The sequence below is a fragment of the Dipodomys ordii genome, unplaced genomic scaffold (genome assembly GCF_000151885.1).
Source record: "Dipodomys ordii isolate 6190 unplaced genomic scaffold, Dord_2.0 Scaffold7, whole genome shotgun sequence".
Lineage (NCBI taxonomy): Eukaryota > Metazoa > Chordata > Mammalia > Rodentia > Heteromyidae > Dipodomys > Dipodomys ordii.
In genome coordinates, this window is record NW_012267223.1 from 4,294,268 (window position 1) to 4,312,271 (window position 18,004).

Sequence of the window (18,004 nt, forward strand, 5' to 3'; positions counted from 1 at the left end):
CAGGAGGATCAAGGTTCAACCTTAGTCTGGATGAAAAGTCAGTGAGACATCCCCCCCCCCCATCACAATAAGCTTAGGAGTAGTGGTGTGTACTTATAATTTCAGCTATGTGGGAAGCATTAAGTAGGAAGATCAAAGTCCAGACTGGCCTTGGGGGCAGAAAAAAAAAACAACTCTTCTTGAAAAAATAAAGTAAGCCGGGTGCTGGTGGCTCACACCTGTAATCCTAGCTACTCAAGAGCCTGAGATCTAAAGATTTCAGTATAAAGCCAGTTCAGGCAGGAAAGTCTGTGAGACTTTTATCTCCAATAAACCACCAGAAAACCGGAAGTGGCACTGTGGCACAAGTGGTAGAGTGCCTTGAGCTGAAGAGTTCAAGCCCCATGACCAACCAAACAAAACAAAAAACAGACTAATACACATCCAAATAGCTGTGTGTCACCAGGCAAATCACCTATCATTTTGTCCATGTTTCTTTTTTTTTTGTTGTTGGTCATGGGGCTTGAACTCTGGGCCTGGGCACTGTCCCTCAGCTCTTCAGCTCAAGGTGAGCGCTCTACCACTTGAGCTACAGCGCCACTTCCGGTTTTCTGGTGGCTTATTGGAGATAGGAGTCTCACGGAGATAAGACTTTCTTGCCCGGGCTGGCTTTGAACCGCGATCCTCAGATCTCAGCCTCCTGAGTAGCTAGGATTACAGGCGTGAGCCACCAGCGCCCGGCTTGTCCATGTTTCTTCATCTCAAACATGGGAGTGAAAATAACTCAGAAGGTTGCTGTGGTGACTAAATGGTTCAGATTTCAGAACTTGATGGCCACTGCTTTCTGCTATCAGGCAAGTGGCCACAGGGTTGTGAGGATGTAATCAGAAATGTCTAAAGAAGCAAGCACTAAATCTGTGCTCATACCCAGGCCATTCTCTCAGAGACAGCTTTAGGGAGCCCTTCCCAGGTGACTCCTCTGACTCAATCTACTCTCCCAAGTTAAACCAAGTCCATTCCATTTTCCTCATCCTCACCTGCCCATCACTCCAGGCTCCTCCCCCTAGCACGCGGTATAAATCCTGGTCTACCTTCTGAGGTTCAGCGGTCTCTTTGTTGCCACTCTTCTTGCGTTTTGCACTCCTCTTTAGCTGTGACAGAAGCTTCCTGGCTGCCTCTCTGGTCTACCGTAAGGCTTGGAGACTCAGCTCTAGGATTTCAGGGCTGGCATATCTGCAGATGTGGAGCACCTGGCTGTGTAAGTGCCCATGGGCTCTAGCCCTGGGATGCAGGAGGCAGGCCAGAGCAAGTCTAGAGGACAGAGCCTCCAGGCCTTCTTGCTCCTGCTGGTCATGTTCTTTTCCGCCTTCAGAGTCAAGTTCAAGAGTGCCCTGCCACCATCCATGTTCTTCCTTTGCACATAAGCGCTTGTCAGCAGTTCACCTCAACTGAGCAAAATGGACATTTAAAATTTTATTATAAAGGTGGTGTACAGAGGGGTTACCATTTTATAAGGGGTACATTTTTTTGGTGCCACGCCGACTCCAGTGGAGTCTGCTTAGCATGGGAAACCATCTATCAGACCTAAGATAGGGGCTTCAGAGACCTATCTCCAAGTTTTGGGACTTCACCGAAGTCTACCTTGGAGAATAGGGCTTCTAAGAGGCCTACTCCTGGAAAGGCTGGCAAGCCCCTGGGAAAGATGTGTTTCTGTTCCTGTTTTTCTTTTCTTCGCTGTATAGGAGTGCCTATTAATCTTTTACTGTTTCTACTGCTCTTTGTACTTACTCATTGTCAACGTTCCCTTATTCAAAGCTCTTTCTTAAGAGTGTTGACGACTCCAACATCTGATGAGTGTCTTAAAAATATGACTAATTCACCAGAGTTAAGTGCTACCCTGAAGCCCCTCTTATGGAGGCTAGTAGACAAGTCATAAGCAAATATAAAAGTATTGGGGGTTTCACGAAGTCATTTCAGCCGAAGGAATTTTTTGTAAGAGATTTGCAAAAAGCTGTAGGCGCGGCTAGAAAAAAAAGAACGTATGGCAATTGCTGAGATAACTACTTAGGAGAAAGAACTTCCTACTACTCTCTTTCATTTACTAAGAGACTTGCTAGATCTAAGTCTCCTTGGTGTTTACTATTAAAGAAGGAACAGAAAAGATCTTATGGGACAGTTAAGGCCTCTATAGAAATAAGGTAATGGTTAGTTGGTGACAAACATCAAAACCCATTATATTTCTTAGAGATAAGCCGGAAACAAGTGCCTATCAGGCAACCAGCTGGTGACCGCCCAAGAATGAAGCCCTGCAGCAAGATTATGTAACCTTTTGCCCTTTCTTATGGAGATTTTTGCTATAAAAGTTTGTTATCCTCTGCATTAAATCGCACTCAGCACTCAGCATCCACTCCTCTTGTGTGTGAGTTGTCTGTTTGCCATCTCCCCACCTATTCCAGTTCCTCCCCTAGGTGTCCTCCTTCGTCCCGACAGAACCCGGTCCGGTCCGCGGCATTTTGGAACAATGTTACTAGCTCCCTCATTTTCTACCCGCCCCCCCCCCCGAAAATGGGCATTTTGTAAAGAATGTTTTACTCCTTGATTTGCTAATATGTGCAATGCTATCAGAACAGTACTCAGCCAGAGTGCTGAGGTTACAGGCAAGTTATTCTTTTTCTTTTTTTCTGGTCAGTCATGGGGCTTGAACTCGGCCTAGGTGCTGTCCCTCAGCTCTTCAGCTCAAGGCCAGCACTCTACCACCTGAGCCCACAGCGCCACCTCCAGTTTTCTGGTGGTTTATTGGACCTTCCTGCCTTGGCTAGCTTTGAATGGTGATCCTCAGATCTCAGCCTCCTGAGTAGCAAGGATTACAGTTGTGAGCCACTGGCACCTGGCTAGTCTTACTTTTCTTAACTCATTCTTCCATGCATACACCACCTGGTCACCTCTTTTCTTCCCTGCTCCTCCCTGGTCATCTATCTAAGGTCTCCACACGCGGCCCATCTGTCCCGCCTTCTGTCCCTCAGTACTTTCTGGGCCTTTCGGATTTAGTGAAGTGGAAGGAATAAGGACAGCATATGTCTGGCAATTTCAGCGGGCGCAGCAATGACGCCCTGTGAGGTACTCTTGAGGACGGGGGGTGGGAAGGCCAGCCTGGGAAATGAGCGGGGCAGGGCCAGCGCACGCTGGGAGCCAGCAGTGTGGCACAAACACCTGAGGTCCAGGACTCATATTTGTTTCATATCTTTATTGACAAAAAAAGTCACAGCATTTCAAACTTTGTTCAGACACATGAACAGTAACAAGGGCACCCAAGAGTAACAGGCATGGTCCCAAAGGTCTGGGTCAAAGGCCATGTTGGAGGGTGTGCGTGTCCCTTCCGCCTTACTCCCTCAACCTCACTCTTCCCCCCACACTTGGCTGACCCCAGAGAGAAACGGCACAGCAGATTGTGCAGAGATGAAGTCCTGTTAGAGGAGGCTGGGCCCACACGGCCAAGTCAGGGGCCAGGTTCCGAGGAGAGGGGACAGCAGCACTCTGGGGCCCAGCCAGCATCACCTAGGCCCAGGCTTGGGCAGAGAAAAGGGCAGAAAGATGCTCCCAGTTGGCAGTCCCCGAGGACAGCCCTCCCTCTGCAGTGACCTGCCTGACTCTCCTGGGAAGATACTGAGCAAAACACTCCTCAGAAGCCTTAGAAATGAGTCACCCCAGATCCCAGACTATAGGACTCAACTGACACAGGGCTGTGGTGAGAATGGGAACTTGTCACAGTCCTCTGGGAGACCAGAAATGCCAGTGATACGTTTTGTTTCCCAGAGACCGACTTGCCATTCAGCAGCACTCCAAAGCACTCTAGAAGCTTAACTGAAGTAACAGTGCATCCGCCAGGCCTTTGCTGTCTGCACTCCAGCCTCTTCTCCCCTTCTCGCTGAACTTGGTGGTAGAACTGGTATTGGGGTCACAAGCACTGGCCTGGCTGGAGCCCGGGTGGTTCGATGCCGTTAGGTAGAGGGACAAAGGCCTGTGCCATAGTGAGGAGGCTCAAAGCCCCAAAGTGTTTCTCTTCCCAGTCTGACCTCACCTGCTCTTTCCAAAGTCCTGTGTCCTGTGGACAGAGCAACTCTTCCTGCATTTTACTTCTTTCCACCACAGCCAAGCTTGTTTTCCTGAAAGGCAGGCCGGACAGAGGCCTGCGACCCTGCGGAAGAGGTGACGGGCTCCTGCAGCAGGAGGCTCATCTACTGTTGTAGCTGTACGAACACTTCTGTACTCACACTGTGATGGCACGCAGGTGCAAACACGCTCACAATTCTATGCTACGCTACAGACACACACAAAGGACAAAGTGAGAATGTGCAAGAAAAATGAACCCAGCTGGGCATGGTCAGCCAGGTGCTTAAAACACTTCCGGCAGAGTGGACAGATGTCTCTTGAAGCCCTGGTGAGCAGCTGGGTGTTGGGACTGCAGAGAGCCTGGGCATCGAAGGCACCCAGGGTACCGGGCAGTGCCAGGCCAGAGCCAGCTTTTACAGATGCTCTTTCTTGGGGTCCCCTGCCCTGCTCCACATGTACGCCATTTGGCTCCAAGCTGTCCAGGGGAAATGGCAGTGTCTCTGGCCCTGCCTTCTACAACTGCTCACAAAGACAGGGAAGCTCAGAGACACACAGACCAGCTCTGCAGTTACCACCCCTGGGGGTTTGGGGCACGCTTATCAGAGGGACACTCAGGGATCACCCGCCCAGCAGCCCCCAGGCAGGGCTGGCACAGTCACCAGGGCTGGTGTAGCAAGGCTGGAAACCGGGAGACATACAGTGCTGCCCTGCAGTCAGGGCATGTTCAGGGACAATCACGAAACAGGACGATTAGCTACAAGAGGACAACATTTGGCAACTTGCGCACGTCAAGCCACCAGAGGGTCAGTCCACAAGGTCCTCTCTCTGGTCCAGTTTACAAAACTGACGACGGAAGATGGTCAACGGGTAAGAAGCAGTCAAGCCCACTGCCTGGCTCCTTCATCTGTCCAACGTGGTTCGGGATGCCACCACCTCAAACCTCCCCTCGGGAGCAGGCAGGCCACGTGGGGCCAGCCACTGGGGCACACGGGGCAGTCTCTTGGAGGGGCCACCACCCTCCCCTGCTTTGGAGGATCTCTTTAAAGGAATGTGGGTCTTCCAGCAACAATATCTGCTCCCCCACACCTCAGTTTGGCACACTGAAGCTAGAGCTCTGCATCTCTCACACCCTTCTGTGGCTGCCTAAGAGGGGGAAGAATGGTCAAAGGGGCTGTCAACATCCAGGCTGTACACCAGAGAGACCCGGCTCCACTAAGGACAACGCTCCCTTCCTTGCTTTGGCTTCCTTGGCATTCTAGGCTATTTCCAAGGAACTGGCCTTCATCTCCTTCCTTCAGATCCCTGAAAGGCTCCAACTGGGGACCCAGCCCAGCTGCCATTGTAAAAGTCTGTCATATGTTGGCTAAGAAAACAAAAGCAGGTTTCTGGAAAGCTCATCTGCAGCCAGAGGTGCATCTGCCTTCGGCGGGGTGGGGAATCCTTTGGTTCCGACCAGAACACCTCTCCCCTGGGGGCCAGGCTTGGCTTTGCTTCGCAGTAGCTCAGTTACTGTACAGGTGCAAGATTTCATGTCACAGAACTGCTCTGCTAGATCACTCTCCTTCCCCTCAGGATTCTGAAATATGCGACTGTCAGGTTACATCCGAGACCCTCTCTCCTGAAGAATCTGGAAGTGGAAGAGCAGGGAGAAGGCTGAGGGAAGGAAAGGTCCACACGAGCTGAGGGCATGGCTTGGCAACAGAGCCAGGTGCTGGTTCCCTCACTGCACTGGAACAAGGAAGTGCTTAAAAGATTCAAATCAAAGCCGGGCACCAGTGGCTCACGCCTGTCATCCTAGCTACTCAGGAGGCTGAGATCTGAGGATCACAGTTCAAAGCCAGCCCAGGCACAAAAGTCCATGAGACTTTTTTTTTTTTGGGGGGGGGTTAGTTGTAGGGCTTGAACTCTGGGTCTGAACGCTGTTCCTCAGCTCTTCAGCTCAAGGCTAGCACTCTACCACTTGAGCTACAGCGCCACTTCCAGTTTTCTGGTGGTTTATTGGAGATAAGACTTTCTTGCCCGGGCTGGCTTTGAACCACGATTCTCAGATCTCAGCCTCCTGAGTAGCTAGGATTACAGAAGTGAGACACTGGCACCCAGTCCATGAGACTATCATCTCCAATAAATCACTCAGAAAACCAGAAGTGGCACTGTGGCTCAAGTGGTAGAGCACTAGCCTTGAGCTGAAGAGCTCAGAGACAGCACCCAGGCCCAGAGTTCAAGACCCATGACTGACCAAAAAAAAAAAAATTAAATCATAGCAAATATTCTAATTGCAGTAGAATGAAGTTTGAAATCCATCAGGAAACCTGGGTACTGTGGCTCAAGCCTGTGATCCTAGATACTGAAGACTGGGGGAATTGTGGTATGAGGCCAATTTGGGCCAAAGAAGTGAATGAGATCCCATCTCCATCAATGTTCGGGCACAGTAGTATGCACGTATCATTCTAGTAATCTTAGCACAAACAGAGGATCACAGACCAGGCTTGCCTGGGCATAGAGCAAGGCTATTATCTCAAAAATAAGCAATGCTGAAGTGCAGGTGTGGTTCAAGAGATAGAGCACCAGCCTTGAGTGGAAAAAGCCAAAAAAGAGCACAAGGCTTTGAGTTTAAGCCCCAGTTCTGGCACAAAACAAGCATGCAAACAAACAAATCATAATAATAAAATAATAATGCAAAAAGGGTTTGCAGAATATCTTATGTGCTAGAACACCTGACTAGCAAGTGTGAGGCCCAGTATTCAAATGCCATTCAGTACTGCCAATAAATATTAAAATATTAAATTAATAATGAAAATGTTTGAACAAAGGGATGACCCTGCCTAACTATTTCCACAGGCATCTGTGAGCACGTGGCCCTGGGTCAGCCGAAGCAGCAGGGCAGGCGGAGCCCCTGCCACACTGAGCGCCTGACTGCAGAAGGCCTGCCTGCTAAACACAGCAGGCCCTGAAGTTTGTGTACGGTTGGGCCTGCTTTCCCATGCTACAGGACCAGGCCAAGGTCACCACTGACAGATAGTTCAGAAGCGTGTGTGGGACACAGTGGAGGAGAAGGTAACAGCCTAAGACAAGTTCAACTCTCTCCTCTAAGGCCCTGAAAAGAACAAAGGTGGACACTTTCCCCTTCTCTCTGGGTGGCCACCATCATCGCCATGAAGCCCTTCTTTTGCTGACTTGACAGAGGCTGGAGAATCCACCCTGACAAACCTGTGGCTGCTCTGAGCCCTGGCACAGGAGGGAAGTGCACAGTGGCTGCAGGGGCAGGGCAGAGGAGCAGCTCTGAACACAACCTGGGGAAGCTGAGGGTCCCACCACCCCTGGACTATGTGGTCCAGGCTGGCCCTCAACTCTCTGGATTCTCAGGAGTAGGCCTGGCTTTTTCTTTCTTACCTTTGCCTTTTCACTCGGCTCTATGACAATGCCGTTGGTAGAATTATTTAGTTCTCTGGAGACGACACAGAGGAATTCTGCCTGGTCCTCATTTCCATAGTTATAGGAGGAGCCGATGCTGATTAGCTGACAAAAGAAGAAAATGGTAACCATGTAAACAGTGGTCTTCTAACAGTCAAGCGTGCTGGGCACTGGTGGCTCACACCACCAGGAGGCTGAGATCTGAGGATAGCAGTTCAAAGCTAGCCCAGGCAGAAAACTCTTCAGGAGACCCTTATCTCCAATAAACTACTTAAAAACTGGAAGTGGCACTGTGGTTCAAGTAGTAGAGTGCTATCCTTGAGCACAAAGAGGCTCAAAGACAATGCCCAGGCCCTGAGTTAAAGCCCCACAACTGACAGGAAAAAAAGAAAAAGAAGAAGTATTCAAGTGCCTCATAAATCACATGCCCTCTGACTGGACTTGATAATTTTTTGTCTGGAAGAGGAAGAACTCTCTGCTGAGCCAGGGGAGTAACGGCCTCTGCTGTTCATCAAGACACTAAGAGTGAGGCTTCCCTAAGAAGAAAAGCCGGAGTCCCACCCTTGCCCCTTACCCAAGAAATCACAAAGCAGCAGTGAGCAGCATACAATCACTCTCCCTCTGCAGGTCTCTAAATGAGCACGGACATCTGCTTCAGCCAAAACAGAACTGGCTCATCAGAAAGCAGGAGTCTGAGACAAGAGACTGTGGCGCAAGGTGGAAGGTTCTACGTGAACCAACGGCGTGTGCTGCTAGTACTCGTAACTCTTGGAGAACGGAATTCAGAATTGAGTTCTAAAGGGAGAAGCTGAGTTAGAGAGCAAGGGCTTCCTCCCAGGCAGGCAAGGCCTCAAGTAGGAAGACCCCAGCTGTATGATTAGAGGGGGGGGGCTCCCACTCTGCTGTATGATTAGAGGGACCCCTTGCCCTTCTGTGTGACCGAGAGGGCACCTCACCCTGCTGTATGACTGGGGGGGCACCTCACCAACCCCCATGCCCAACCTTGTCCATGCCATAAAAGCATGGTCCAACCCCCATGCCCAACCTTGTCCATGCCATAAAAGCATGGTCCTCCATGGGGTGTCCTCCACATGGGAAAACAACGTAAGAGCTGGGGTACAGCGCAGTGATAGAGCATGCGCCCACCAGCTCACCTGAGGCCCTGGGCCCATTCTCAGCATATTCTTTGCTTCAGGGAAAAAGGCTAATGGAGTGGAGACCAATCAACTCTAGGCAGTGCTTTGCGGGCACAGGGGCAGGACTGCCGCAGAAGCAGGCGGGGAGCAGTCCAGCACTGGCTCTGCACGGGAACTGTAACCTAACAGTAATTCCACAAACTCCAACTTTTATCTTTGTGGGTGAGTTTATGGTGACAGTTTAGCTGGCCTCTTCAACTCTTTACAGCAACTGGCACAATCCATGTAAAATATTTTCCCAATAGCCACTCAGCCTTCCTGTAACTTTGAAGAGAAACAATCCTGCCACCTAGTGGAAGAAGAGAGCAACGCCCAGACTCAGTGGGCTTGGTTCTGACGGGGAGAATGATGGGAGGGGAAGTGGCACTGTGGCTCAAGTGTAGAGCACTCACCCTGAGCTGAAAAGCTCGGGGACAGCGCCCAGGCCCAGAGTTCAGGCCCCACAACTAACCCAAAACAAAACAAAACAAAACAAAACACCACATAACAACAACTTGTGAAAAAAAAAATAATGATGGGAGGGGACCACATTCTGGTTCTTGCTGACCCTCCCAGTAAAGGTTTAAGGTGGCTGGTTTACACATCAGAATTCAAAATCTCTCCCCGGGGCTTGTTGTTGAATCTGTCTTCTTTAGGGACTCATTCTAGAATATGCCAACAAAATACTTGTGGGAAGGAAAAGCAAAAGGAGGGCTTTCTGGCCACAGACCAGCACTGTCAAGTTCAAACTCTGGATGCAAACAAAGCTGGTGGATGTGGCGTCTCTCCGCCGCCATCACATGCTACTGGACGAGTGGTGAACACCAGTGGCTCTCTCTTCCCACCCCTCCCAGGGTACTGACTGGCTGGTGACGGTGGAGCTGTGCCCTCCCCTCCCCACGATGAAGTCCTGCCTAGGGTTGCTGCTCTTTGAGATGTTTACCTGCTCAAATTTCCAGCCGTCAGACATGGTGGAGACCATCTGTGTGAGCTCCTCCTCTTGACACTGCAGGACCCTGTACACGTGCTTCACGGGGCCCTGCAACAAACACACAGGCTAAGATGAGCAACGCTAAGAACACGATCATTTACTCTCTCTGCCCACCCACATGCCTCCTCCACAAACAGCACTGTGGCTTCCCAATGACCGCTCAGCCAAGGGCCCAAGAACACAGATCAGTGGGCAAAATAATTCTGAACTTTGGAAGGCTGAATTACACATGAGCAATCATGTTAACAAACTCGGATTTCATCATTTCACCAATTAGTTTGCATGAAACAGTCACATTTTTTCTGAAGTGGTTTATATCTGATTTATATCTTAAAGTGAATGTTATGTATTGATTTCCCCCCTTATCCTCCCTGTTCATCATGGGGCCTGAACTCTGGACCTGGGTGCTGTCCCTCAGCTCTTCAGCTCAAGGCTAGTACTCTACTACTTGAGCCACGGTGCCGCTTCCAGCTTTTTCTGCTTATGTGGTGCTGAGGAATTGAACCAGGGCCTCATGCATGCCAGGCAGAGTCTCACTAAGCCACCTTTCCCAGCCCCATATATTGCTTTTTATCTACACTGATATGAATGGTAATAGGAATAACATCAATATGTTAAATTTATCAAAGAGGAAGCATACTATGTACAAATCCCAAGGTATTTTTACCTCTGCTGATGCTACCTAAGAGTGCTTCAGGGTTAAACATTAGCATTCCTGTCACAGAAGTACGGTATAATAAAATATAAATATTAGGGTTTTGTCTCATCCTGAGCAGAGCTCTTTAAACCTTTGGAATTTCCTAATAAGAGAATCTTGGTAGGTGTGATTGTATCTGCCTGTAATCTCAGCACTAAGGAGGCTGAGGCAGGAGGATTGTGAGTTCAAGGCCAACTATTAACTACACAGTGAGACCCAGTCTCACATTAAAACAAAGCATTGCTCAAGATGTACTGTACTTATAAACTGATTTGTTCAACTGCAACCCCTTTGTACAACTACTAAAAGAAAAAAAAAGAAAGTCTTTTGAGGCTGTGTGTAGCTTAATCGCAAACTTTGTCTCAAAAAGCCTAAAAAATAAAAAGACAAATCCTCTGAAGTTTTCAGTGGTTCTATCACACACTTGGGAATTAACCAAAATTATATTACAAACTTTAGAGCATCGCAATGACCTATGACATCTGAGAGCTGCTACATTGCCTACTCTCTTTGCTTGCTATGAAAAGCACCTGCAGAACGTATTAATGGAGACAGCCAAGGAGCTGGAATAGTGGCAGCCACTAAGAGATAAGCAGCCCTCACAAGAGAGTGGGTTATGACCCCTACATCTTGGGCTTTGAGCGACTTCAGACAAGCCAAAGGCAGTAATCTTTGAAAATCCAAACAGAGCCAACTTCTTAGAATGACCAGTGACAAGAGGAAAAGAGGTCCTTTGAACAAAATCAAATCCATTCCTCAGCGTTTCACTCAATGAAGAGGACAGATGGAAAGATCAATTAACATCAAAAAGGTCTTGACATTCCTAGAACAAAAAAGCTTCCAACTGGGTCTGAGTCCATGAGCCTTCAGAAACTAGAGAACTAATTAAGTGAATTGCTATGATCAAATAGAAACCTTATAATAATGCTCTCAAAGAATTAACTGATGGCAAAGAATGTACAATGTTCAGGCTCCATGATTTGAATGATTTCAAATTATGTAATTGATAGTAACATCAAAATTTCTATGAAGCAATCCAGGTTTTCAGAATATGGAAAATTGAGATATAAGCTACCTTTCCACAATGTCGAAAGCATTAAGTGCCTATAGCAATAAAATATGCGTGGAAATGTAAGCCCCTGATGACCCTAGCTCATGGTTCCCCATGGTAATCCACACATCAACACATGCTGATCTATGGTAATCCACACATCAACACATGCTGATCTATGGTAATCCACACATCAACACATGCTGATCTATGGACATCAGGTTTTCACGAGGTGTGAGGCTCTTAGTTCAATTCTAGTTCCCTTAAAAAAAACATATGCCAGGGCTGGGAAAGTGGCTCAGTGGTAGAGCGCTTGCCTTGCATGCCTGAGGCCCTGGGTTCGATTCTTCAGTACCACATAAGCAAAAAGAAAAAAGCCGGAAGTGGCACTGTGGCTCAAGTGGTAGAGTACTAGCCTTGAGCTGAAGAGCTGAGGGACAGCGCCCAGGCCCAGAGTTCAGGCCCCACGACCAGACCCCCCCCCCCCCAAAAAAAAAAAAGTATGCCAGGCACTGGTGGCTAATCAGGAGGCTGAGATCTGAAGATCACAGCTCAAAGCCAGCCTAGGCAGAAAAATCTGTGACACACTTATCTCCAATCATCAAGAAGCTGGAGGAGCTGTGGCCCAAGTAGTAGAATACTAACCTTGAGCCCAAAAGCTTATGGCTAGCATCTAGGCCCTGAGTTCAAGCCCCAAAACTGGCACCAAAAAAAAGTGTTCAGCAGTTGATCCTACGGTGGCTATTCAAATGCATGCTGAAAAACATGTGAAATAAGCCAAGTCCATCCGATCATCTCTCCTTCCTCAACATAGACAGGAAACTCTGTTTCATTTCTACTGCTATGGCCACTGCGTTAATATAAAAATCCAGCCAGGCTCACACCTGTATTCCTAGCTACTCAGGAGGCTGAGATCTGAGAATCACAGTTCAAAGCCAGCCCGGGCAGGAAAGTCCGTGAGACTCTTATCTCCAATAAACTACTAGAAAACTGGAAGTGGCACTGTGGCTTAAGTGGTAGAGTGCTCGCCTTGAGCTGAAGAGCTGAAGGACAGTGCCCAAGCCCAGAGTTCAAGCCCCACGACCAACCAAAAAAAAAAAAACCCATACATGATAACAGAAAAGAAGCCTGGTATTATATTTTCAGCAGCACAATTCACAGCAGGTTTCAGGAGGGTCACAGGAGATAAATGCCACATGATCACAGGCTAAAGGCTCATCCTGACAAAGGGCAGCCAAGAGATGGAAGCAAGACGTTGGGCTTCGTGTCAAAGGAGATACTCTGTCAGGGAGAACGGGCCTGGCACCTAATGTGCCCAGCCTTGAGTTCCTCCCTCTACCGGGCAGCCAGCACTGACAAGCTCTCCTTAGGGACACGGGCTCCTCAGCTTTCTCCTATTTCTCCTTCATATCTTAGCTCTAAACAACTCTGGCTGCGAATGTTCCATCTGTTCAGTGGACTGACAGGGCTCTACCCTGACCTACAGATCTGAGGGGAAAGGGATCCTTTTCAAATCATACCCAGACAGACAGACACACAGACACACAGAGGCACTGGAGATGTTTTTCCCATAGCAGTTCAAAACACCTTACCTGTGAAGTTCTGTTCTCATTGTCTCGTATCCTTTCCTTGACCAGCCGCACAAGAGATGCGATATTGTAAAACTCGGCTTCTTCCAGCACACCTAGAACAAGGACAAGACTGTAGTGAGACACTTGTGATTTCACCAGGACACCAGCAGTAAGATGGCTAAAAGCGTGTTTTTCAAGCACACATCTAGTCTCTCCCTGAGCACAGGGTTGGTCTGCTCTGCTCACTGTCTCCTCCTGGCGCAGGCCCATTAGCTGCGGGTACCTTTTCCATATGTCACTTGGTTCCGGGAGCTAGTCACACTGGACACCTCCTGAGCTTGCAGTTTTTATCCAGTTGGCTCTAAAAAGGACTGGCAGACAGATGCATGGATGCAGAATTATAGGGATCAAATTTAATAGGATACTTGTTATTTCGGCAATTTTCAAAGTCAATCAGGGCAGGGAATGTAGCTCAGGGCAATGCTTGCCTAATAGGCACAAGGCCCTAGGGTGGCCCAGCTAGAAAATAGATAACCAAATAATTTTTTAAAGGCAATAAATCATTGAAAGATTCTCATGCTAAATAAAATAAAAAACCTCGTATAGATCAAGCATGGGATGAATGCTCTTGTACCAGGAAAAATATTGTTACCAAAAGGTAATTACTGCCAAGCACTGGTGGCTCATGCCTATAATCCTAGCTACTCAGGAGGCTGAAGTCTGAGGATCGCAGTTCAAAGCCAGCCTGGGCAGGAAAATGTGTGGGTTTTTTTATTTTTGTTTTTGTTTTTGGTGGGTTATTGGGCTTGAACTCTGGGCCTGGGCACTGTCCCTCAGCTCTTTAGCTCAAGGCTAGGGCTCTACCACTTGAGCCACAGCACCACTTCTGGTTTTCTGGTGGTTCACTGGAGATAATAGTCTCACGGACTTTCCTGCGTGGGCTAGTTTTGCACCTCGATCCTCAGATCTCAGCCTCCTGATTAGGATTACAGGTGTGAGCCGTCAGCACCTGGCAATTATTATTACCTTTGTATGAGTTTGGAGTGTTTGAACTAAGCCTCAAGCTTCTGGGCAGGCACTGTTACCAAGTGAGCCATACCTCCAGTCCCTTTTCATATTTCTTATTTTCAGGGTATTATCTTGCTTTATGTCTGGGCTAGCCTATGCTTGGGCTAGCCTGGGCTTTGATAACTCCTACTTGTGCCTCTGAGTGTCAATACAGATGAAGGTGTGTGCCACTGTATTCAGCCTTTGTGCTTCCTGCCCCTGGAGCAGGTATAACTGATGTACATCACCAAGCCCAGCCACTGGCTGAGACAGAGTTTCAAGAATGTTTTCTGTTCGGCTGGGCTTGAACTGCAATCCTCCAAACCTCCCCTCCCAAGTAGCTACAATGATAGCCTTGAGCTACCTTACCTGACTGAGAGCAGGAATCAGAGTGAGAGCAAGAGAGGGAGAGAGAGCAACTCTGTTACCAGCTGAAAGAGATGTTTATTTCACTAATGAGGACAGCCACTGCAAGCTTTCTGGCTTAGAGCAATCACTCAGGGTGTCCTGGATCCAAGGAAAGGCCCCCATTTTCCACAGAAGGCCTCCAGGGACACCAAACCAAGCCTTTAGAAAGAGGTCCAGACCCATTTACAGCCTAAACACTCTACAAACCAGTAATACACTTGACAATGTCCTGGAGAATGAATTAGGTCAGCTGCAAAAATGTACAGGGAAGCATGAGACCAGAGTCTTAAAAAGAAATGAGGCCAAGCCTTTATCTTTTTTTTTTTCAGTTGCAGATTCAAACTAAAATTGAAAACATAAATAACCAGATGGCAGAGAGTAGTGCTTCAGGCAATAGCCATTCACCACCAGCACATAAACAGATAGATGTAAGTAAAGATAGATGTTGACAGCCGGGCGCTGGTGGTTCACGCCTGTAATCCTAGCTACTCAGGAGGCTGAGATCTGAAGATTGTGGTTCAAAGCCAGCCCAGTCCATGAGACTCTTACTTCCAATAAACCACCAGAAAACTGGAAGTGGCACTGTGGTTCAAGTGGTAGGTAGAGTGCTATCCTTGAACTGAAAAGCTAAGGGACAGCACCCAGGTCCAGAGTTCAAGCCCCATAACTGACCAAAGAAAAAAAGAAAAAAAAAGAAGATAGTTGTTGACAACTGTGCAGGTTTGAATGAAAACTACTAAAGCTGTCTGCAAAGCAAGCTACCCATCCTCCTTCTCACTGCGGAAGCTGAGTAGGCCCAGTGGATCTTTCCTCAACACAATTCTTTTAAGACAAGCCTAGGTAATTGACAGCTCCCTGTCCATTTTTTTTTTTTTTTTTTTGCAGGTCATGGACCTGAACTTGGGCCTGGGCGCTGTCCCTCAGCTCTTCAGCTCAAGGCAAGCGCTCTACCGCTTGAGCCACAGCGACACCTCCGGCTTTTTCTGTTTATGTGGTGCTGAGGAATGGAACCCAGGGCCTCATGCATGCAAGGCAAGCACTCTACCACTGAGCCACCTTCCCAGCCTTCCCTGTCCATTTTCATAAACCTGTATGACCCACCTGCACAGGAGCCTATAAAACTTCAAACTAAACTCAAGGCTGCGAGATAGCTTAATTGACGTGAATTTTGAAAAGGCTCAGGGCAAATGGTGCTTACCTTCTTCTGCCAACTCCTTAGTAATGATGAGTTTCCCGTGGCGGAGGTAGTTTAGGATAGGACCGAAGTAGGTGGGGTCTCTGTCAATCAGATACGCTCCAGTCTCATCCTGCCAACCAAGCACAAGGAGTCATTGTGAAGCTTTCAGGAGCATTTTAAAACTGAGTACTGTTCTCGTCTTTGCCAGTGCCCTGAGACAACAATTCATTCCACCAACTAAGTTTTATAGTTAAGCCTGGTGTGGTGGCATAAGGCTATAATGCCAGCACTTAGGGTGGCTGAGGCAGGAAGATACCGAGTTAGTTGACCTAATTCATTCTCCAGTTTGTCAGGTGACAAGTGGTCTGGCAGGTGGTAGCCAGTCTGGGTTACGTAGTGAGACCTTGTCTCAAAAAACAAAAACAAAGCAAATAAACCTCTATATAGTGTATGCAGATGGCTCATGCCTGTAATTCTAGTTACCCAGGAGGCTGAGATGTGAGGATTAAAGTTTGAAATCAGCCCAGGCAGGAAAAATCTGTGAAACTCATCTCTAATTAGCTACCAAGAAGCCTGAATTGAAGTGTGGCTCAAGTGGTAGAACTCTAGGCTAAGAAAAGTACCCAGGCCCTGATTTAAGCCTCAGTATTGGCACATGCATGAACACAAGCACACACATGTACGCATACATCACCACCACACACACACATACATAGACACAAAGATAAGTTTTATTACACATTTGCTTATTGCAAACTCTGGACCCAGAAGATAGCTTTTGGCATCTTGTGCTTTAAGATCATTTCAGGTCAGGTGTCAGATGCACAGTCATACCCAGATTATTTACTGGCTTAAATTTCTATGATCTTTGGACAACTACCAACATTTTTGTGGTTGCTGGATTCAGGCTATGAGAAGGAAGAAAATGCCACGGCTGTGTGTTTTAGATCTGTGATTCAGATAGATAATATTTTTCTATTGCCCCTGGACCTCATTCCTAATTCTAAGAAAACCTGTGTTCAATTGGCAACCCTCCTTGAGTTCAAGGCCAGTGGGAGTCTGCACTGCCAGCTGTAATCTTACACACCCTAGCTCTGTGCCCAGAGGAAGCGTGGTACTGCCAGGACTTGGCTCTGAGCAGCTTTAATCCTACTCATCTTTACAGTAAAAGGAACATGAAGAAACTGGCTTATAGAGCCATAAGGAAGATCTAGAGTATACAAAAATAATTCCTTCATCAAAATGGGTTCTGGAATCCTGTGTGTGTGTGTGTGTGTGTGTTGGTCCTGGGACTTTAGGGTCTGAGAGCTATTCCTGAGGTTTTGTGCTCAAGGATAGCCCTCTACCACTTGAGCCACACCTCCACTTTCAACTTTTGGATGGTTAACTGGAGATAAGAATTTCAGACATTCCCATTCCATTTGGCTTCAAACTGGTGATCCTCAGATCTCAGCTCCCTGACTAGCTAGGATTACAGGTGTGTGCCCTCCAGCACCTGGCTTTGATACCATCTATTAAGAGATGGATAGACGAAATTGATAAAAGTATATGCAGCCCTGGCTGTGTCTTCAGATAACCTAAGGATGAACCTGCATACGTTGAAATGGTTTGTCTTTTCACTTCTTTATCCTTTAGTATCTCGCCCAACAACATTCCCAGGTCCTCATTTTCCCCAGCTCTTGGCAGGTCAGCTTATATGTGTAGCGGGCAAATGTCACCTTTTTCCCAAGGACGCATTTGATCTCAAATACAGACCTAAACACTGACTGCTATCACATACACGTCCCGGGACCAGAACTTTGGGAAAGCCGGGTGCTTTCACAAGCAGCACGTCGTGGAAGCCGTTATCTGACCCAGGCTTGGACTCAACTTTGTATAGGGGTTCAAGAGGAAATCGGAGAGAAAGCTACAAAGATGCCTTCGCTCACCCTGACCCAGTTCTGGATGCATCTGGTACCGGCAGTGAGGGGCTGAAGACAAAGCCAGGGGAAAAATTCACTCATGCAGACCTGGGAGGCTGGGGACGAGGGGCAGAGAATCTGGGAGAGGGGTGTGGATGGGGTGGGCCCTTCGCGGGTGGGCAGGGAGGGGTCAGACGGAAAGCCGGGGCGTGCCTGAGGGTGGGGGGGAGGGGTCCTGGACTCCCGATGCCAGAGGTGGGGGGGGCAGAGGGTAAGGGTCGCGGCCTGAGGGTCGGTCTGGCGACGAGGAGGAAGGAGGGGGTCGGCAGGGCCGGGGGCGCGCCCGAGGGCGGGGCGCACCTTATCCGAGTCCAGCTCCGGGTCCTCCTGGCAGCAGAGGCGGCAGAGGAAGGACTTGGGCTCCCGGCCCAGGGTCTGTCGGGTGGTCACGAAGTAGGTGCCGCCCACGTTCAGCCGGACCCAGCG

General features: G+C 48.4%; 1 protein-coding gene across 1 annotated transcript; it reads right to left on the reverse strand.

Moving 5' to 3' along the window:
- Nucleotides 1-3,226: 3,226 nt before the first annotated feature.
- On the reverse strand, nt 3,227-18,001 carry Kctd2 (potassium channel tetramerization domain containing 2; the record flags this gene model as incomplete). The annotated part of the gene is made up of 6 exons (XM_013036506.1): nt 3,227-5,716; nt 7,480-7,605; nt 9,619-9,714; nt 13,007-13,098; nt 15,639-15,747; nt 17,879-18,001. Coding segments are annotated over 6 exons (576 nt in total), but the record flags the coding sequence as incomplete, so codon positions are not given.
- Nucleotides 18,002-18,004: the final 3 nt, after the last annotated feature.